General features: G+C 36.8%; 2 protein-coding genes across 12 annotated transcripts in view; one reads left to right on the forward strand and one right to left on the reverse strand.

The window, feature by feature from the left end:
* trappc12 (trafficking protein particle complex subunit 12) overlaps positions 1 to 17,165 on the forward strand; it is a 99,628-nt gene extending 82,463 nt beyond the window's left edge. For 4 of the 8 annotated variants that reach the window (XM_069886190.1, XM_069886191.1, XM_069886193.1 and 1 more), the window contains exons 9-12: positions 2,600 to 2,698; positions 5,663 to 5,766; positions 9,502 to 9,589; positions 14,234 to 17,165. In XM_069886190.1, the coding sequence (XP_069742291.1) occupies positions 2,600 to 2,698; positions 5,663 to 5,766; positions 9,502 to 9,589; positions 14,234 to 14,476 (534 nt within the window). In that variant the 3' untranslated portion in view covers positions 14,477 to 17,165. Of the gene's footprint in view, positions 1 to 493; positions 675 to 2,599; positions 2,699 to 5,662; positions 5,767 to 7,806; positions 7,966 to 9,501; positions 9,590 to 12,040; positions 12,117 to 14,233 lie in introns of those variants that run through there. The other 4 variants (XM_069886194.1, XR_011340359.1, XM_069886195.1 and 1 more) reach the window with 4 other exon arrangements.
* Positions 1 to 22,572, reverse strand: part of rnaseh1 (ribonuclease H1) — a 49,758-nt gene that overhangs the window by 1,174 nt on the left and 26,012 nt on the right. Inside the window, exons 9-10 of one of the 4 annotated variants that reach the window (XR_011340363.1) lie at positions 12,012 to 12,093; positions 9,130 to 9,199 (exon numbers count right to left, since the gene is read on the reverse strand). The gene's annotated coding sequence lies outside the window, so the exon portion shown is untranslated. The other 3 variants (XR_011340362.1, XR_011340364.1, XR_011340361.1) reach the window with 3 other exon arrangements.

A 22,572-nucleotide genomic window follows, 5' to 3' on the forward strand; every position in this document is an offset into this window, starting at 1 on the left:
GGGAGAGGAGTTTGTACATTTTCCCAGTGACCTGCGTGGTTTTTTTTCCCTGGTGCTCCGGTTACCAAAATGTTCAGGGTTAGGTTAATTGGGTATAATTAGGCAGTATAGGTGTCATGGGCTGGAAGGGCCTTGTATTGTGAAAATTAAATTTAAAAATTTCTGCCTAGCTAGAAGGGCTGTTTAGGGGCATATATTTAACCATCTACAGTTGTGGAGTTGGGATGGGGTGGTTGGGAAGGGATGAGCTGACCAGGAGTGAAGGAAAGAGTGGTTCCTGCAGAAAGATGGGGTAAGGGGGAAGATGTGATTAGATCCTGTTTGAGCTGGTAGAAGAGGCAAATTATGATATGCTGATTGAGAGACTAGTGGCACAAAAGAACTCTACCTCTGTACATATAGTGAGGGAGCTCAGATGAGTAAAATATTTTGGATATTTTATTTAAATTTTTAAAACCACAATACATTTCAATTAATAATCAATTTTATATAGATGTGTAAAAGATTGAGGAAATTCATGTGAGGCATCTATCAACTGTGGCAGAGTGAAAGCCACGTTTCCTGAAGGAGGATATTTTAAAGTGCGTTAGTAGAAACGTCATTGAGAACACATATGGCAGCGATGGAGAAATTGAAAGAGGGATGCGACCGCAGAAGACAGGGTGCGAGGAGGTGTTGTTGACACAAGTGAGTCTGGAGTTTTATGATAGATAGTCATGGATAATTTGTATTTTGAGATGGAGACATAGAGATCAAAAAAGGAAGAGAAGTATCAGAAATCCAGGTGAATTTGAGGACAGGTTGAAAAGTGGTGCAGAGGTGATAAATTGACAAGCTAGACACAACTGCAGGAAATAGAATTAATGTAGTCATCAGTACAGCAGAGAACGAGTTGGGGAGGAGGCCAGAGTAGATATGGAATTAGGATGATTGTAGCTAGCCTTTAATGTAGGAAGTGGGGGAAACCCAAAGAAAAGATGTTCAGGGTAAGGATGGATGAAAAAATTAGTGAAGGAAAACTGGTGGGTCTGTGTTCTGGAAAGCCCTTGCCTGATAGGGATGGAAGTGTATGGAGACTGGACATCCATGGTAAAAATGAGGCAATGTGAACCATGGAATTGGAAGTTTTCAAAATGGTGAAGTGCATGAGAAGAATCCTGGATGTAGGTGGGAAGTGACTGATCAAGGTGGGGGGGGTGGGGGGGGAAACAGAAAGGAGTCAATATATGAAGAGACAAGTTTAGTTGGGCAAGAGCAGGCAGAAACAATGGGTCTACCAGGGCATTCCTGTCTGTGACCTCAGTAAGAGAAAGAAGAGGGCAGAGTGAGTTGGGCACTATCAGGATGGAGGCTGTGTTGGGGAGATCTCCCTTTGTAATTATATCTGTCATTCAAGCATCCAGAGTCTGGGTCTGGAGCAGGACAGGATGTGAGGAAACTCTCTTGGAGGTGCCTGGATACCCCTTTAGGTAACTGAAACTGGTAGCCTCTCCTAAACAATTTCTTCCACTCCTGAACCCTAATGCTTTTGCATTATTCAGTATAGATGGTAGATTAAAAAATTTGGTTTGAGTTTTATATTACTATAGTAATAGTATTTTTTTCAATTTTTATGGTTGAGAATATTACTTTCTGATTAGCAAATTAGCTGTTTTATACCCAGGGTTATTTTTAATTATTTTATACCCAGGATTATTTTTAATTCTTCATCAATTAACATTTTGATTCTTCTTAATAATTCCAAAAAGGCAATCAAACACACTGTTCAATTTAAATAATAGATTTGGGAAACTTTTTTTTGTGTTGAGATTGATTTGTTGTAAATGAGTTTGGTAAATCAGCCACTCTCAACCTTTTTATGACCAAGGCTCCATGAGGACTCTGCTCAAAGTTTATGAGCCCCCTTCCCCATGAAGCAGATACATTTAGTTAGTTTCTTCTGTACTTCTACCTACTACATTAATCTTTGGCTTGGCTTCGCGGACGAAGATTTATGGAGGGGGGTAAATGTCCACGTCAGCTGCAGGCTCGTTTGTGGCTGACAAGTCCGATGCGGGACAGGCAGACACGGTTGCAGCGGTTGCAGGGGAAAATTGGTTGGTTGGGGTTGGGTGTTGGGTTTATCCTCCTTTGCCTTTTGTCAGTGAGGTGGGCTCTGCGGTCTTCTTCAAAGGAGGTTGCTGCCCGCCAAACTGAGGCGCCAAGATGCACGGTTTGAGGCGATATCAGCCCACTGGCGGTGGTCAATGCGGCAGGCACCAAGAGATTTCTTTAGGCAGTCCTTGTACCTTTTCTTTGGTGCACCTCTGTCACGGTGGCCAGTGGAGAGCTCGCCATATAACACGATAATAACATTTTAAAAATTGTATGATTTTAGTCCATCCCCCTTAAATGTACTGTGGCCCTGGGTTGGGGCGTGCATATATCCCTGTTTGAGAATGGCTGCTGTAAATTATGTTTTGGTTTCAAATATTTCAAGCAAATAGATAACATTACTGGTTTGCCTAATGGTATTGTCGCCAACAAAGGTTAAAGTTGATTTCCTGAATCTAGGTTTTCTGAATTAAACATGCTGCTCACTTCACTTTCCTTTTCCTAGGACTACGTACTTGCGGTTGACATGTACCATTCAGTCATTCAATACCAACCAGAACAAGAGCCTCAACTTTTAAGTGGAATAGGAAGGCTACTTTTGCAGGTATGAGTCATGGGATAGATCAAAAAAGGGCTTTTTCAATAAACATTATCATTTTGCCCTTAATTAATTTTACAATATTTTGGTCTAACTTATGTATTGTTGCACATAGAAAGTCAAGAATTGTACCTTCTAGAAATGTATTGAGTATCCAAATAATGCAATAAGATTGAATCTTAAAATAGTTCTAAAGAGTGGTAGCAAAATAATATCAGGGCAAAAGTAAAAATTGAATAAAAGTTGGAAGTTAGATTTACACAAAGCAATCAATTAAAATTGATTTTCATTTTTTGGGATGCAGATGCCATTAACAAACCCAACATTTCTTGCTTGTCCCTATTTACCCAGGATAAAGAGTTGGTGAGCCATTCTTGAATCTTGAATCACTGCAGGAATTGTAGTGATGGTGCTCCATCACTGTAGTGGCATAGGAAAATTCAAAATTTAAGTACAGCAATGATAAATGATCAAAATATATATTCCAAGGGTTCCGTTGCGCATGTTGCCTATACGCTGCATGGTGGTCGAGGTTGCAATTTGAGACATTTTATTGTTTGACTCTTGATGCATAAACACAGTAAATTTTGTAAATTACACACATTGCAGCCAATGTGCGACATTGGTTGAGGAATGAATAGTTAATCAGTTAGGCTATTTAATATGGGAAGTATCAAGCTTCTCAAATGTTGTGGAAGCTGCACAGTCTTCTGGGAAAGTGGAGAGCATTCTCTCATGCTTCTGAATATTTATGTTGCGGATGGTTGAAGACTTTGAAGTGTCAGATGATGAGTCAGTTACTGCATGATATCCAGCCACAATATTTATATAACTAATCCAGTTGAATTCTTGCTCGATGTTGATTCTCACCAGCGTGTGTTGGATGCAGAACCACTTGCTAATGATCATATCAGTCAATATCAAGATGGTTATAATTTAAAAACAGAAGTAATAGGAGCAGGAATGGGTCATTTGGTCTGTTAAACCTCCCCGTTTTCAATAAGATCATGGTTGATCAGACTTAGCTCCACAAACCTGATTGTTGTTCATAACCCTTAATTCCCCTACCAGTCATAAATCTGTCTTTTGTATTAAATACATTTAATAAGGCAGCCTCTACTGCTTCCTTGAGCAGAGAATTCCACCAATTCACTCATCTCTGGGTGAAGCAGTTCCTACTCAAATCTAATCTCCTGAATCTTGATGCTATATTCTCAACTTCTAATCCCTCCTGATAGTGTAAACATCCAGCTTTTATCTTATCAATTATTTTCATAATTCTATCTGTTTCTATGATTTCATCATTCTTGATGCTACTTCCTCTACTTCTAATCTCTCCTGACAGTGTAAACATCCAGCTTTTATCTTATCAATTATTTTCATAATTTTATCTGTTTCTATAGATTTCCCCACTCATCCTTCTAAACACCAATGCGTTGCAGGTGGATAGGGTTGTAAAGAGAGCTTTTGGCATATTGGCCTCATAAATCAAAGTATTGAGTATAGGAGTATAGACATTGGTGAGGCCAAATTTGGAGTAGAGTGTGCAGTTTTGGTCACCTCACCATAGGAAAGATATCAATAAAATAGAAAGAGTGCAAGATTAAACAGGTTAGGATTTTATTCTCTGGAGTGTAGAAGAATGAGGGGAGATTTGATAGAGGTATTTAAAATTATGAGGTGGATAGACAGAGTAAATGTAGATAAGCTTTTTTTTTCCACTAAGAGGACATAGGTTAAAGGTGAAAGGGGAAAAGTTTAGGGGAAACTTCACACCGAGAATAGTGGGAATCTGGAATGAGCTGCCAGCTGAAGTGGTGAATGCAGGCTCAAATTTTAACATTTAAGAAGAATTTGAACAGGTACATGGATGGGAGCAGTATGGAGGGCTATGAACTGAGTGCAGGTCAGTGCGACTAGGTTTAAAAAAACATTCAGCACAGATTAGAAGGACCGAAGGGATCTATGGTTCTATAAATTTCCAGAGAAAGTGATTGGTGCATTTTGGTGAATGAATTTATTATTGGTGACAAGATCACCTGATGTAAATGTCAACATTGTCATTCACAGTTACATGTCAAAGAAAAGGTTGTGGCAGCCTGCCACCGCGGAGATCGAGCTGGAACATCGCGCAGCGCGCGCGGTAGTAAACAGCAGCGTAACACACTGTAACATGTCCCTTAACACAGCGAACCGGCACGGTTGAAAGCTGGAGCAGTACAAGAACCCAGCCCTAAAATGGCACTGGCCAAGCTGCCCAGTTAATAGGTCAATAACAGGCTGGGGAAGAATGGTATTCACATGCAAGAATGTTCCTGCCCGCTATTGTTATTCATGCAGCTGATGTCAGCCAATCAAACAGTTGGTGGGAACTCCAACTGTATAAAAGGAGCCTTTCCAGCCTCAATAAATCTCAAAGCTTAGTGAGTGTGTGTGTTTCTTTGTAGCAGTCAGCTACAAGGTCTTGTTTTGGTGATTCAGGCTAATCAGTTGCAGTTAAGCATCTCATTTATACACTTACTGTAGGTTAAATATGAAATGTATAAGTAGCCTTACAAATCTGAACTTGGACAGAGTTTCTCATTTTTGTTCGTGAATGATTACATACATTAATTCCATTTGCAGTTCCTTAGTAATGTTATTCATACTACATGCAGCAGAACTTAAGATATTCTTTATGCATAGGCTGGTAAGCAGAAAGTACCATTCATTCATTGTTGTAGAAGGGTAAGTCAAAAACTATATCCATCTGGGGATAGTTATTTGCATTTCCACCCTTCTGACTATCTTTCGGTTCACAACTGGACAACCTACGTAAATACTGTGGATTTAAAGAATTAGACTTTCTGGCATTTCACATGATTTTTTTGAAGCAGTATTTTTATTACAACTTACTAAGAAAATGAAAAGTCTTCCTTAATTATGAGTTATTAATGATTTTTTAATTTTCAGAATTATTTTTCTTTCTAGATTGGTGACATCAAAACAGCTGAAAAATATTTTCAAAAAGTTGAAAAAGTGATTCCAAAGTTAGGAAGTGAATTGCAACAAAATATAATCATTCAGATGAACAGGTAAGTGATTGGGGGGAAAAAAATTTACAAATGTGATTTTTTCAATTCCTTGTTTAGTTGTTTTTGAATAGCGTTTAAATCTTATGAGTAAAACATGGAGGAAAAGGTGAAATATGGCAAACTGTTCTTGTTTCACAAAGACTCATATGGCATAACTGACAAGGCACAAAATCTGCCATGAATGAAGATGTGTTAGTCTGATCCACAGATGGGCAGTTACAAACTGAAGGAACATGGGCTTTTGTCTGGCAAATTAAGGTGATAGGGAGACTGATGGTACAGATCTAGTACATGTAGAAACAAGGAAAGCAACAACATGCTTTCTCAATTAATCTAATCAAATGATCGTTGCTGAGTTATGGAGCATTTGAACCAAAATAATTTGTAATACATATGAAATTATGTTCAAAAATACAAAATTCAATGGAAAAGAAAAATTAAACAGCATCAAAAATGAGAAGGAATGGGCATTTATTTTAAATTTCCAACAATAATTAAAATCTAAAGGAATTTAATGGTTCATTTTCAGTGTCCGGGAAATTGTTTGCTGCCATTAAGATTAATGTGTTGTTAAAAATATGCATATTCTTTGAATGTGAAAGCCCTGATTTTTCTCGTGTATTTCGTGGGTAGGAATCACAACTTCTGTTTGAGTGCCATGTTGCTGAGCTTTATTGAATAGCTTGTAAAGGAGCAGGGGAAAAAGGATTTAACTTCTGTATTTCCAGATTTAGCAGTCTCTTCTGATATACTCAAGTCAGACTGAATTATTATTCCTGTCATTAAATCAGGACATTAACCTTCTGGCATGCAAAATTCTGCCCAAAGAATATGTGGGAATATGATTATAAATCTGCTTGATGGCCAAGCAGAGGCTGTTTATTAACTATAATCCCATTGTACTTGATCAAATTGAATGGTTTGTTGCCCAGCCACTACCGTCTAAATCTGCATTATGACCCCGTTAGAAATTACCATGGCAGGTTCTTGCACTTTTGATATTTTAATTTATTATATTCCATCCATCTCTTAAATGCTTCCTTACACTACCCTAATTTTTTGACTTCAGTGAATTTATATTTTTAACATCTTTAATTGAGATTGGAGATTAATTTTGTTACACTTCTGTCTGGATTTTGTTCTTCTGCTTTGCTTCTCTTATTGAAGATTTTTAATTTTATTGTATTTAAGCTTGACTGTATTATGTTCATATGCACATGTAAACTGTTATCAATGTTGTGGGGAAATAAGGATCCACAAATGTAATCTCCTGATAGAACAGACTAATCACCTCGAGAAGGAAATAATTCAGAGCCAATCAGTTCGGGGTGATTTTTTTTAAAATGAACAGCTTAACTGAAGGCCTCACAGCATTTTATTCATGTCCATCACTGTGTAGGGGAAGTCTGACTGGAAATTAATGTTAGTCTGTTCATGCTTAATTAACGTATTTTGATCCCACTATGTGAAATCTTACATAGGCGTTTAGAATTCATCGACAACATGGTTTGTGTGAATGTGTGGGTCCAATTGAAAGTATCTTCCTCCAGCGGGAGGATAAGAAAGTCTTTGGATGACAGTTGGTTTGACAGTTAAATTGATAAATTAAACGCATCCTGGCTACCTATCAATACACATCTTCCAATCACAGGGGAATCTATTTCCTTTAACCACATATTTTGCTCTCTGTTTGAAATTGTTTTTAGCTCATTCTTGTGTATTTTCTATTTTTATACTGAAATAAATTTAAAATTTGGCAGTTGCTAAGGAATGACAATGCACAGTGGGACATGGCTTGAGGTAATAACCTAACATAATAACCCTTTATGAAACTGAATATTATTTGTTTCAAGCCTCATAAGGTGCTTTATTTTTTTTAAGTGATATCTTTTGCAGGTTTGAATGGCCACACACATGGATACACAAAAAAAATCTGCCTAGAAGTTAATTTAAAATTTCTAACAATTATTTAGTTTCTTTAACAAAAAGCCAATCCATTAAGTGAAAAAAATTTGATACGATTTGTTGTTTTAATTTTAGCAACCCAAGAGACTGCAAATGTTGGAATCTGAAGCAAAAATAATTTCAAGAACTCAGCAACTCAAGCAGCATCAGTGGGGGAAGGAATTGTCTTTGTTTCAGAATGAAACATGACTGATGGTAGAGAGGGGAAATAGCCAATACAAGAGGATGGAAGGGGTGAGAATTGGTGAACCATGGAACAGTGAGAGATGCTATAATGTGATCCCACCACCATCCACGTCTTCTCCACCACCCCCTTTCCACAGGGACCATTCGGTTATCTGTTCATCCCTCCCTTCCCACCTCCCTATCACTGCTTGCACTTTCCCTTGCAACTAGATGAGGTGTAACACTTGCTCTTACAACTCCACTCTAATCAACAACCTAAATATCACTTTTAGGTGAGTCAGAGATTCACCTGTACCTCCTCCAATTTCATCTATTACATTCCATACATAACCTCCTGTACGTCAGTAAGACCAAGCACAGACTCTGTGACAGTTTCAACCTCAGCTTTGTCCATCACCAAAGTGAGACTCGCCATAAACTGGAGAAAATACCTCATATTCTGCCTTGGTATGGATATTGGACTTTTTAACATTTAACCCACACCTTCCGTGTTCGCCTCTCTTCCAAACCACTGCCTGACCCCTTTACCCTTATCTTTTTGTCAACTTTCCCAGAGAATCCTACCACTTCCCCAGCACCCCCAACCAACCATTTTCATCTGACTTCCCCTCGTGGTTCTATTAACCTCCGTTAACCAAACATTTCACCCAAGTTCCTTCCCTTGATGGGTCCCATTTGTGCCTCACCTCTCCCCAAATAGTCTCTATTACCACCTCTTCACTTAGATTCCAGCACTAATCACCTTTGTTCTGGCTTATCTCAGACCACCAATGGAGACACCTTCAGCCTTTCCAGCCAATCTTGCTCCAAATGCTTTTTTTCTCTGTCTTTCTTTATTTGGCACCCATCAATCACCTGCCCCTTCTGCCAACTCCATCCTCCACTCTTCCGACCTGGCTTCATCAGTGTATCATCTTTTACCCAGCCTGGTTCAGGAATAGCTGCAACCCCTCAACAGTCCTGAACAACAGTCATCCAGAGACTCATTTTAAAGGCTCTTACTTATATATTACTTTCTTTTTTTTAATTATAACATAAATCATATCATTACATATCACATATTATTTGTAAATTAGAAGCATAACCATCACACAACTTATTTTGTTCAGTACATCAAACTATATTTGATAATTATAATTAAACAAATCATAACTCATGCTAGATTCAAATATTGAACACAAAAATTATAGAATACAAGTAAAACTTCCTTACACAAAATATTTTATACTTCTGATCATGTTCTGTGATATGATCTGTAGTTAAACCTCTTCCTTTACTTAATCTTAATAAAAAGGAAAAATATTATTTATTACTGAATATTTATTTTCTATATTTGCACAGTTTTAAATTTTTTCCTTCTCCCATCCTCTCCTCCAGATATTAGCTATCTTCTCTCTCCACGATCATAATTTGATGAAGGGTTTCAATCCAAATGTCAGCAAATCCTTCCCCCAGTTGCCCCCCTTCCCCCACACTAATGCTGCTTGACCCACTGGGTTCTTCAAGCAGATGTTTTTATTTTGTTCTATAATCATTTATGGCAAACAGTATTGCAAGTTGAAAATATTGTATTTTTGTCATTAGGGCATTCCTGCACCTTGGTCAGAATAACTTTGCAGAAGCCCATAAATTCTTTACAGAAGTTACCAAATTAGACCCAAACAATCCAGTGGTGAGTAATCTTGTGGTTTGTTGTTAACCTTATATAATGTACCTGTAGTTCTCCTAGAATAGAATGAATTTGTAAATCTTATCATACAACAGATTTCTGCTTTTCTCAATATCCTGCAATCAGTTGCATGTCTACTTTTGTCATGCAACCAGCCACCCCTTTTCTCCCATCCTAATTCTTAATGGTTCTTTTAATTACTTGCTATATTTGAGGAAATGTTTCCTGTAAATGGATGCCTCCAGGTTCAGGAATATCTGCAACCCCTAAACCACCAGACTCATCCAGAGAATCATTTCAAGATTTTATTTATTACTGAATATTTTCTGTATTTGCAGTTTTTTTTTACATTTTTTTTACATTTCTTTCTTTCAAGTACAGTTTACAATTACCTGTAATTAGAAATTCTGACTGGCCCACAGGAAAAAATAATCTCAGGGTTGTATGTGATGTCATGCATGTACTCTGACAATAAATTCCTACTTTGACACTTCATCCAGGTAAAAACCATCCCTATTAAGGATTATACAGTATGTTCTTTGTGGTTTCAGTGAGATTACCTCTCATCCATTTAAGAAATTGAGCATAGACACAATCTGCTTAATATCTCTAATAGGACAAACCACTAAGACAATCTGAACCTTCATTCCACTCCTGTCACATACATCCATTCTCAGAGAGAGAGATCCTCATGTTAAATGTGGGTTTATATAATTGTAGTTAGACATCTTTGTTCTTGTGCTCCATTCCTTATGCACTAAAAGCCAACATAGTACTTGCCTTTCCAATTATTTGTACCTTTATATTCATTTTTATTGAATACCGTTATCTTTCAGTCCAACATTATTTTTTAAAAAACGGCAATTTTCCACATTATGTTCAATCTTTCGTGTCTTTGCTCATTTATTACTCTATTTCCTTAAAGCCTCTCGAGATCATCCTCCTAACCCTCATTGTTATCCAGACTTGAATTGTCAGCGAACTTGAATATATCACACCTTGTCCCTTTGTGCACATCATGGGCCCAGCACCAATTCCTGCAGAAATCCACCAGTCATGGCCTCCCAATCCAAAAGTAATCCATCCATTTGTCCCTTCCATTCATGTCAATGTGTTACCCCAATCTCAACTGTTCTAATTTTGTTTAATAACTTGTACATGCTTAATTGAAGGCCATAAAAAAGACCAAATATATCATGGGTATTATTTTTTTTCCTCATATTTTATTTGTTATAGCCTTTTTCAAATGTCCATGTTGATGCTATCCATTCCTACTATTGTTTTTTGATAAGGACCAATATGGTAGAGCATTTTCTCATAGCATGAGGTTATCCTTCATTTCCTTTCCAGTTTTCTTTCTAATGTAGTAGGCTTACAGTTGCTCCCTTCAGTCCATGGGAATCATCTTGGAAGATGATTTCTTTCAAAATCATAAAATGCAGGTAATCAGAAACTATGGATTTAAAAATATTCAATGTTTTTTTTTAAATCATCTAATACCAATATCTTTCTCAATGCTAATATGATTGAGCAATTATTCTCCATTTGTAGTGGTTAGCACAATAGTGTTACAGTGCTGGCAAATAAATGGTTTGAATCTGGTGCTGGTCTGTAAGGAGTTTTAAGTTCTCCCTGTGACCTGCATGGGTTTGCTCCAGCTTGCTGCCACCCTCCAAAATGTACAGGGTTGGGAGTTCATTTCGGTGCAATTGGGGCAGCACAGGTTTCATGGGCTGGAAAGGCTTTATCTCATGCTGTATCGTTTAAGGGCTGCACAATTATACAGCACCAGCTATTGGAACCAGGGTTCCGATCCTGTCCATGAGGTGTTTGAACATTGTTCCCGTGTCTACGTGGGTTTCCTCCTAAGACTCCGGTTTCTTCCCTCCGTTCAGAACGTACCAGGGGTTGCAGGTTAATTGGGCGTCAGACTAGTGGACCGAAATGTCTCAATTTATTTCTGAGTGGTTTTCTGCATCTTGCATGAAAGCAGAACAACATATTTAATAACATGATTTTTCCTTCAGAAAATTTTTTCCCTTGTTCATCTTTAATGCTATTATATCTATAATGCTTTTAAAAATTTCTTGCTCATGACACATGCTCCATTTACCAATCCTTACCAATTTCTTAATCTCCCTTTGAAATCTGAAATGTTCCTGTTGGTTCTTTTTTTTGGCAACTTTTTTTTCTTTTAATCTAGTATCAGGTTAGACCTGCTGTTAGCCTCTTTCTGTTGACATTTTATGCCTTGAAAAGATATGTATTTGCTGTAAACTCTTTACATATTAGTCATTGCTTGCTTACTCCCTTACCTTTGAATGTTTCTTTCCAATATAAAAGAGCATATAAACTTTACACTTTGATTGAACTCAGTCACTTTAAATCATGATATGGTCATCTTCCCTCAAGGTACATTAATTACCAGATTGATGATTAATTAACCCTCAACAGGTTGTGCAGCAGGCAATCCAGAGAACATTTCGGGCTGGGACTCTCCATCAAAACTGTGAAACAGAGAAAAAAACAAGTTAGTTCTCAGTAGCAGGGGACAATGTAGAACAAAGCAAACATTTCTGAGTCAGTCATACTGTTTGATGAGGGGAATTAAGTTTTTTTTAATCTGTGTGATCTGTTGTAAATGGGCAAGGCTCTGGGACAGGACAGACGATCCACAAAAAAACTGAGCCAACCTAATTCGACAGCAAGAAAGAATTATCAACTTAAAGTTAAGAGAATTTGATATGAAATCTGGAAGGGCCCCATGCAGTAAATAGGGTGCCTTTTCCTCAAGTTTGCATTAGGCCTTGTAAAAGTGCAGGAGGCCTCAGAATAGTTGAAAGTGGTGGGAATTTTTTTTTAAACTTTATTTATTCATTCAAAAAACAAATAATATGACATATACAGCAATTAAACATGAACATTTTATATATTTATATTTATATATATACATACATATATATATATATATATATACACAAAAGAAAAGATCCCCCCCTCAGCCAACTCTCCTAAGGAGAGCCATAAAAAAAGAAAGAATATTTAAAAAGAGTTAAATATACATATTAAAATCTAATCAATATAAATTGAAATATAAATATTCTGAGTATAACAACCACTTATTAATAAAAAAATTATAATTATCATGCAAAACATATGTAATTTTTTCCATTATTAAACAATATTTCATCTCATTATGCCATCTATTAATATCAATCATATTTGTATCTTTCCACATACTAGCAATACATTTTTTCACTACGGATAAAGCTAAATATACAAAAGCAAGCTGAAACTTATCTAATCCCAAGCCTTTCAGAGGTTGCAAACTACCCAATAAAAACACTCTTGGATCTAAAACTATTTTAATCTTATACAGATATTCTAAAAACGATTGAATTTTCTTCCAAAAAGATTTTATATGTATACATGACCAAACAGCATGAAAAAAAGTTCCAACCATATCACCACATCTAAAACACAAATCTGATTCATTAAAACCATATTTTTTTAATTTTTCAGGAGTCAAATATAATTGATGTAAAAAATTGTAATTAATCATTGCATAACGTGCATTTATCAATCTAGTTACACTATCATAACAGATATCTGACCAATCATCTTCAAAAAAAGTAAAACCAGTATCCACTTCCCATTTAATTTTAGATCTATCCAAACCCTTTTTATCCATACCATCCTGTAATATTTGATACATAAATGAAATATAACCCTTCTCTGGTACCTTCATAAGAGAAGTCTCAAATTTAGTCATTTCAGGTAAAATGATATCGCTACCAAACATACATTTTACCAAAGATCGAATTTGATAATAAAGAAATAGAATTCTTATCAATACTAAAATCTTCCCTCATCTGATTAAAAGATAAAAATTTACCCTGTTCAAAACAATCTCCCAAATTTTCCACACCTTTAAATTTCCAATGCAATAAACTTTGATTATGTATTGAAAAATAAATAAGTTGATTATTATACAATGGAATCAAAGCCAATAAAGTGGTGGGAAATTAAAGTGACAGGCAACTAAACAGAAGTGCTGCATAAAGTAATCACCTGATTGGTTTGTGATTTTTTTTTCAGTATAAACATTGAAAGCAAGACAATGAAAATGAGAGTGAGGCTGTTATATTACTACAAATAACTGAACAGATTTCTTAGCAAGACCTAACCACATTGAAGTAAAAACCTTCATTTTCTTGTGAAAATGCTATTTCATTTAAATGCTTTTTTAAGACAAAAGCAGTCAAGTGAAAAAACACCCTTACTGGTCAGAAGTTAGTCTACCGTCTTCCCATGTTCACACCTTGGCTGCCTTATCTTGCTGGCCTGCTGTAACAGATAGAAAGGATGTGGCTTGAGCAGAGGCAGAGCCCCCAGTAGGATGTTCAAGAAGCCCCACCCCCAGTTTTGTTCCTGGTATCATAATTTATTGCATATGTTTCAGAGTTTGAGGCATTTCAAGACCATTAAAAATTGACTTGCTTCCACAATTGAACATAAGCCAATACTTCTGTTTAAGAACACCAGAATTTAGCAACAAGTTGCTGGCCTCTTTGTTTACAAGCTCAGGAATAATTCTGCAAGTACATTCAGAAGACTGATCAACTGACATTGTGTCTTCTAATTTAGGCAAATAACAATGCTGCAGTCTGCTTGCTATACTTGGGTAAACTGAAGGACTCACTCAAGCAGCTGGAAGGACTTGTACAGCAAGATCCAAAACACTACCTCCATGAAAGTGTTCTATTTAACCTGACCACGATGTACGAGCTTGAATCATCTCGCAGCATGCAGAAAAAACAGAGCTTGCTGGAGTCAGTGGCCTGTCGTGAAGGAGACAGCTTTAATATTCAGTGTCTAAAACTACTGTGAAATCATGTTCACCAGTTTGTAATTAGTTATTGTAACTTGGTTATGTAAATATGTAATAATCTTTAACTTTGGCTGAAATTGTCTATATTGCTAGTAAATAATGTGATTTTTCGTTCACAGCCATCTTCTGTTCAGGATAAGGGAACAATTTGAATTTCAGTTACCTACCTATGTTTGTATTTTTTTTTAAAACTACTGGTCCATGCAGCCTGGCCAGAGGTGTACTAAATGGGTTTTTCAATTTTAAAATAAACAGTTGCAAGGTACAATAGACCCAAACAATGAAAAATACACTTTAAGGGAAAACTGGAGTCATGTAGCATCGAAACAGGCCTATGGTCCCACCTGACCCTTGAGTACCCATACATTAATCCAAAAAAAATTCCCATTAGGTTCCCCCCCCACCCCCCCAACATTTTGCAATTTGCCTATACATTAGGGTCAGAAGAAATCACTGCACAGAAAATATACAAACTCCACACAGACACAAATGAAAGATGGGTTGGAACCAGGACATTGAGCTGTGAGGCAGCACCAGCTGTGACACTCAGAGAAATATGAAAGGTGGGAGGAGCTCAGGGGCAGAGTAAATGACTGCATGGAAATGTGGGGCTGTTGCTAGCTGGTTTTCTATATATTTCCCATGTTTCCTGATCAAGGAGACACTCAATTACTATGTCACTTTCTATTATAAATGTATGGATATATTTACCATCATATGGGCAGCACAGTTGGCACAACATTGTTCTAACACCAGCGATCAGGATTCGAAACATGCTGTCTGTAAGGAATTTGTACGTTCTCCCATGTGTGTGGGTTTCCTCCCACTGTATGAAACAGACTGTGGGTTCAGTGGGTGGCACAGGCTCATGGGTCAAGATGGCCTGTCACTGTGCTGTATGTCTAAATTTATATACCGAATATGTCAAACTGCATCAGGCTCCAAATAATTGAAAGTGGGAGTGTGGTGGGGAATTAAAGTGACAGGCAACCAGGTTGGCCTCGATTATGCAGGGGGGAAAAAAAATTGGAAACCTGAATAATAATTTTTTTTTTTAAATCACAAGATACTAGAAATACAGGTCAGAGAACAACTATGGAAGAAAAATGGTTAACAGGATTTTCTGTTTTAAAATTATAGTTTATTTGGAATGCTCGTTCTCTTTCATTAAAATGTCAAGAACTTCTGGCAACCTGAGAAACAATCACATTTATCAATACATAGATAATTTTCCATTTCACATTAGGTCCTTTTTATGTGCAACTGTCTGCTCAGTGTATAACATGTTGACCAAAATAGTCAACTCTACAGCAGCGTGTAATTACACAGAACAAAGCATCCTTCAAATAAATCAAAGGTAAAAAAAAATATTGATTTTTATCCTTTCCTAGTTCTGATAAAGCCATTGCATCACCCATTGTAACTGGTGCAAAGTATTCCCAGCTTATTTTTAGATTTTGGTATGAGAGTAGTTTGTTGTCATTCTTCAATCAAGTATTTGTTAGAATCCTGAAATTCTATCATTGAAACCATCACCACATGGATCACAAAAATCCAAGGCTAATTGATCCCCTGTGGAATAATTCTGACTGCTTTGTCAGTATCTTAAAAATTGAACTTTTAAAAATCCAGGAATGGTACAGAATTCCAGACTAAATTAGAATTAAATACTGGTGCAATTAACTTAATTTCCATGACAGGTGTGGAAAATAACATTCTGAACAGTACTAATGGAAGCAAAAGGGAAAGAAAGATTACATGCCACATCAGTTAATTGGGCTAGCAACAGTTTTGGTCACTGAGGCAAAAAGGAAAAAAAAACTAGAGAGTTCAGGAAAGTGGAACAGAGAAATAAATGTTGACACTGCTCTGACAATAGGACAAAGGATTTTTTGCATTCAGCTACTGTAGAAATATTTCCCTTTACAAGAAAGATTAGTGTTATGTTTCAGAATGAGAAACCCTCAATATTTGTAAATCACAGCAAAAAACATCTTGGATTCCATTGTTTTTACACGAGGAAACAGCAAAAGATTTTACTTTACCACACATTGTAATTGTATGAACCTGTTAGCAATACATTATTTTTCATGATAATTAAAACATTTATAATATAGCAATGAATATTAAAAACTCACTTTTCTTACTGCTTCTGAGAAATGTGAAATGTAAAAATTCAGGAATCCATTTTCAGTTTTAAAGCACGACTTCTGAAGAATAGGTTTTGTTCACAAGCAACCATCCCAGACGTGAACAGGATCACCTGACTTTGAAACTCTGTTATTGGAGGTTTGTAAATAACGAACTAAATCAGCTACACATTAAAATTCAGACTATGATTCTAATGCCCTTTTGAGAACAAAGCACAACCCTCAGAGAAAGTAAACATTGCCCAAGCTATTTCTTAAATAGGTTACTCCTTAATCTTAAAATAATTTCCAAAGTGCACCTGAAATAGATGTACTTTGACGCTCCAGCCCTGATCAACTACACATTGGTAAGAGAAGAATTGCATCACCCTGCTCTGTACTGATCACATCAGCCAACACAAAAGTTTGTTGATGTTGAAACTGACTGGTTGTTTGAATCAATAATCTTGCAATTTTCTCCCAATATATGTTTTATGAAAGTGCATGGCAATGTCAAATCATTTTATGTTAACTTATTAAAGAATTTAAAAATAATAAATTTATGCAATACTGTATTCATTTCTGTTTTCACTGGCTCAGATTAGGGAAAGGCATGAGTATGGAGACAAGAATCCACTGCCACCCCAAGATACATTGTTTACATAGAGTTCTTTCCATAAACACAATATACAACATGCAAATGTGGCCTCAAAATCATTTAATTCCATAATTCTTAAAAGCCATTGCTTATTATTTCCCAACTAAGTAACCATTTATCATTTTTTTTAAACTTAGATCAACATAAAATTAAGTAAGTAAATCAAAACATCCTTTATATTTTCTTAAGTTTTATGCAATCAAGAAAAGTTCCCATGATGAATATTCAATCTAACAATGTATTTAATTATCTTTTTGGGTCATAATACTATAGTGTTTTCAATTATCTGTGGAAAGGAACCTTAATAGCCTTTGGTTGTCTGAATAACTTGGAAGATTTAGAACACCAATTGCTTCTGATAGTTGTAAAAACACAGAAATACTGCAGTGTCCATAGGAGAGAAAAATATCTGTGTCCTATGGCAGGTGCAAGGCTGCTGAGTTCCTCCAGTGTTTTTACTACAATCAGTCTTGGTAGTTTCACTGCTTCTGATAGTTGCATTGTTGATGCTCACAGTATTATATTGGTGAAGAGGATTCAAATGTTGAATATAAGAAAAGATGGAATCTACATAATTTGCATGCCATTCTGTTCTTGCATTCTGTGAAATTACAACTCCCTCAATATATTTCACCTGTAGTTATTAGTTGTGGATAAAACACATTCAAATGAGAAATTGAGTGGAGAGGGTTTCCATGGGAAAAGAAGTTGAAAATTAGACATTTAGTTCTTTGTTGTCCATTTTGTGAAAGATGCCACTAATGTCATGGGTAACACCTGCCACTATCAACTGAATTAACTTTACCAGTCTGATCTCTGCACTGATCAATAAACACACCAATGCTATTAGAACTTAAGTTTTTGTCTAGTGAGAATCGATGATGGATCTCTGCTTAAACGTTATCATGTCTTCCTTTACAAGGACAATTTGGATTAATTTGTCATCTTTATCTCAGATAAAGTACACACTGCCATCTAGAACAGCAAATCTCATCATCCATATGAAATTGTTTTCAGAAACTAAAATAAATAGTAACAATTCATGCCATTTTGGTTTTTTTTTAAGACATTTTAAAACAATACATATATACACACACACAATGTTTGAAGATTACTGTCATGTCTGAATCAATGAGTTTTGACCTGACAGAAGGCAGGTTGCAATGCAGCAGAAGAGTGGGCTGGGAGAGTGACCCAGCTTCCTTTCCCAGAAGGTGGTCTGCTGCTCAACAGTGCGGAAGGCCACCTAATGAACCATTCAAGATTCACTGAGGGAAGGCCAACTCAAATGTCACTAAATCTGTGATTGGGACCCAGCTGGGAATTTTCTATTATTTTTGCTGTGTTTCGTGGCTTGTCCGTGGAATATTTTAAAAATATATTCTTATTTTTTTTTAAAGCACCTTACAAAGAAGACTGTAATCCCAGGAAATTATAGTTTGTTTGAAATTGCATGCATTAGGAAAACAGTCCCTTTTTTTTGTGAAAAGGCCTAAAATTTAGGAAGGCTCCTAAATTCTCCAACACTAAAAAGCATCGGTTATTATGAGCATTCCCTTCCCGTGACCTCAATTCATTTTCCATTTCAGAACAGTCATTGGAGAATTTTTTTTACACAAAAAACACTGAAAGGTTTGACAAATCTCCATCAGCAGCCACATTCACCCTCTTACAGCAGAGTGCTGCCATCTCCTGACCACACAATGAAGCAGCGGCCTTCTTCACTCGACAGGATCTCAATTTCAAATTTTAATGGAGAAACACAAGAACAGCAGCTGCTGTAATCTGGAGCCAACAAAGAAAAGCTGGAGGAACTCAGCAGATCAGGCAGAATCCATGGAGAGAAATAGACAAACATCCATTTCTCTCCATCGATAATGTTTGACCTGCTGAGTCCCTCTGATTTTCATTGTTTGAAATTGTAATCCCTCATGAATTATGGCTTTCTTTTTTAAAAATGGGGCTTGTTAAATTTTACTTGACAGCACATCTGCAAAGAAATTTTGGGTACTTTATTCTTGATGGCAATGCAACAAGAATGAGGATGACACGCTTGGCTCTGATTTTGAGGTGACCAATTAGGCCAATGTTAAAACCATTCACTGATATGCAGGAGAACACTGACAGATGTGTTGGTGGATAGACTGCTATGAGGTTTTCTATTCCTTCTGATAGCTACACAGGGCCATTATGCTACCTGCCCAATGCAGCCAAATCAGAACAATAGGGTCTCAATCCTGGGACTGTTGGTGTGTGAGAAGAAATGATACTGTTTGAATAATGCTTCCTGTGATCCTATAAAATTAAATGGAGACCATGGAAGTCTTCCAGCATCTTCAGATGCCTTGCTTTAGGTATTTTACTATATTAAATGCATTGTATAAAGTGATGCTACTTTTATCACTTTAATAACTGACATACAACCAGTTACTTTGATGGTACATGTTTCATGAGCAAAGTGTGCTGTTGTTTTGCTCATTTGAGCATACAAACTCTGACAGACAGCAACAAAATGAACAGCCCACAACTATTGACATATGCAGTTTTTCAAGAGTGAATGTTGGTCAAGTCACCAAGAGATTTCTTGCTCTTCCTTTCTGATAAGAACAAAAATTGAGGGCAGGAGAGAGTGATCCAGCCTGTCAACCAGGTGATCTTCCACTGGAGTTCCATTTTCCTATACTACCCACTGTGTTCTTTGATTCACCTCATACCCAGAACTTAATGCTCGGTTTCAAATGAACACAATGAATGAATCTCCACAGCACTCAAGCCACTCGAAACTTTGTGCATCTTGGAGAGCATTTTGGCTGGTTCCATCACTGACTGGTATGGAGTTGTCCAATCTCAGGACAAGAAAAAAAACTCCAGACAGTTGTCAACTTGTCATGTGTCATCCTCCATCGAGGACATCTTCAAGAGGTGGTCTTGTGGGAAAGCAGCCTCAATACTCAAGGACCCCTCACCAGCCATCTGTTGCCATCAGGAAAGAAGTACAGGAGGCTGAAGACAAGCACTCAATAGCACAAGGACAGCTTCTTCCCCTCTGCCACCAGATTTCTGAATGAACCATAAGCCACAGACACTGCCTTACTTGGTATTTTTCATTTTCTCACACTATTAAAAAAAATATTTTGCAATGTGGTTTAGACAAATGTTTGCACTGTGATTGCTGCCCATAAAACAACAAATTTTGTGATGTTCATGACAATAAATTCTGAAAACCTTATTTTCTGCTCCTCCAACATACCCTCTGCTTCTCACTTATTTCATCCTTACCACATTTAAGGTGCTGCATAAATAAAAGCTGATGTTAAATTGCAGGATTAAATTCTACACAAAGTAGAACTCTTGTTGCCTTTTATAGGAGCATGGCTGATAGAAATTGATACAAGAAAACCTGGTGGAGTGGGAAGGGTAGAATTAATGAAGAAAACAAAATTAATTCTTCAGTAAGAGAATATTAGAGAGCAGACATTGGAGGTTTTATGGAAAGGATTTTAAAAAAGGGAGAAAAATTACTTCAGCCAGAGGATGGTTAATGTGCTGGATTTGTTGCCACAGGCTGTGGAGGCCAAGTCACTGTGAACATTTAAAGTGAAGGTTGATAAGGGTATCAAAAGTTATGGAGAGAAGGCAGAATGGGATTCAGAGGAAAATTCATGAACAGTGATTTGGAATGGCAAAGCATACTCCATAGGCCAAATGGTCAAACTCAGCTCCTACATCTGGTGATCTTATCAAGTTAGCAGCTGTGTATAAAACACTCTCTGCCCCCCACCATAATAGTTGTGAATTGACTGATTAGAGAGCAAACATATTGTGGATTTTATTTGGGCTTTTGTTTTCAACCCAGGACCTCACAAGCAAAACCCTCCTCACTATTGAGTACATCTCCAGGGAATGCTGCCGTCAGATCAAAGACCGCACCAAGAAGCACACGCTCTTTCTCGTTGCTGCCATCAGGTAAGAGTATAGGTGCTAGAATTGCATCGCCAGGTTCAGGAACAGCTGCTACCTCTCCACCATCAGGCTCCTCGATAACAGTCAATTAGATTTATTTAAGGACTCCTACGTTCACTTTATTGATTTTCTTTTGTTCTCTGTATTATCATCTGTTTACAGTTCTTTGTTTACATGTATACACTATATTCAGTTTATTATGCCAAGCCCGCAGGAATCTCAGGGTTGTATATGATGTAATGCATGTACTCTGACAATAAATCTGAACTTTCTCATGGAGAAAACTCAACATACAAGCTCTCATTAGATAGAAACTTCTGATAAACATATTTAGTAGTTTTCACAACATATCCCCAAATTACAATCAAGTCATAGAGTGAGTGAGAATCATTGTTCTCGACCCAATTGTTATTGAAATATTTTGCTTGAGAAAAATTGTCATTGGCCCATTTCCTTTAGAGTATGAAACCATGCACATAACGAGTCAATTGGATGTGATTAAAACAGTGATTTTCAAACTTTTTCTTTCCACTCACATACCACCTTAAGAAACCCCTTATTAATCACAGAGCACCTCTGGCATTATAGATTACTTAAAGTGGTACGTTAGTGGAATGAAAAGAGTTGAGAATCACTGGTCTACATAGTAAACAATCTGCTGGTACTTGGACATTTCTCCAAAGATGCCTTTACAAGAAAATAATTACTAGGATTCTAAATTTAGAAAGATATTTTCAATAGTATGAAGCAAGACTGACCCCATAAACTGGACAAATGTGTGGCTGGATAAAATTACAATGATGCAGACTCAATAATATCCTTCAAGAGATATGTTCCTACTTACCTCATGAAACAGCAATAGATAACACAAGGAACAACATAAAAATAAGTCATAAGTGTGTGTGCAACAAGAATATAATACCAGCAGGGGTGTGGCAAGATGGCGTAAGGAACAGACGTGCCTTCCAGTCCTCTCCTGACTCTAACTTATTGTTTTGTCTTTAAGTGCCCGTTAAAACTTTTTTTTTTAAAAGTTTATAAATAGCATGAGGTGTTGAATTAATACCTAATGGTACATTTGTTTAAAAAAAAGTAAAAGGAAACATCAACAGATTTTTTTAAAATTATATTTTCCGAAATTATCTGAGCCTGCTTGTTTACAAAAAGCCACGGCTCAGCGTGAAATGGATCCAGGAAAAGAAGCGAAGAATTTGGCCTTGGAGCTCCGCTCTGACTCCGTAAGTCTTTCTGAAGGTCGTTTTCAGCTGCCTTTAGAACAAAGGGCTGGCCGGATGCCAGTATTTCAAACAACGTCGACTGAGACTTTGACTGCTGAATTAGCTGG

The sequence above is a fragment of the Narcine bancroftii genome, chromosome 6, assembly GCF_036971445.1.
Source record: "Narcine bancroftii isolate sNarBan1 chromosome 6, sNarBan1.hap1, whole genome shotgun sequence".
Taxonomy (NCBI): Eukaryota; Metazoa; Chordata; class Chondrichthyes; order Torpediniformes; family Narcinidae; genus Narcine; species Narcine bancroftii.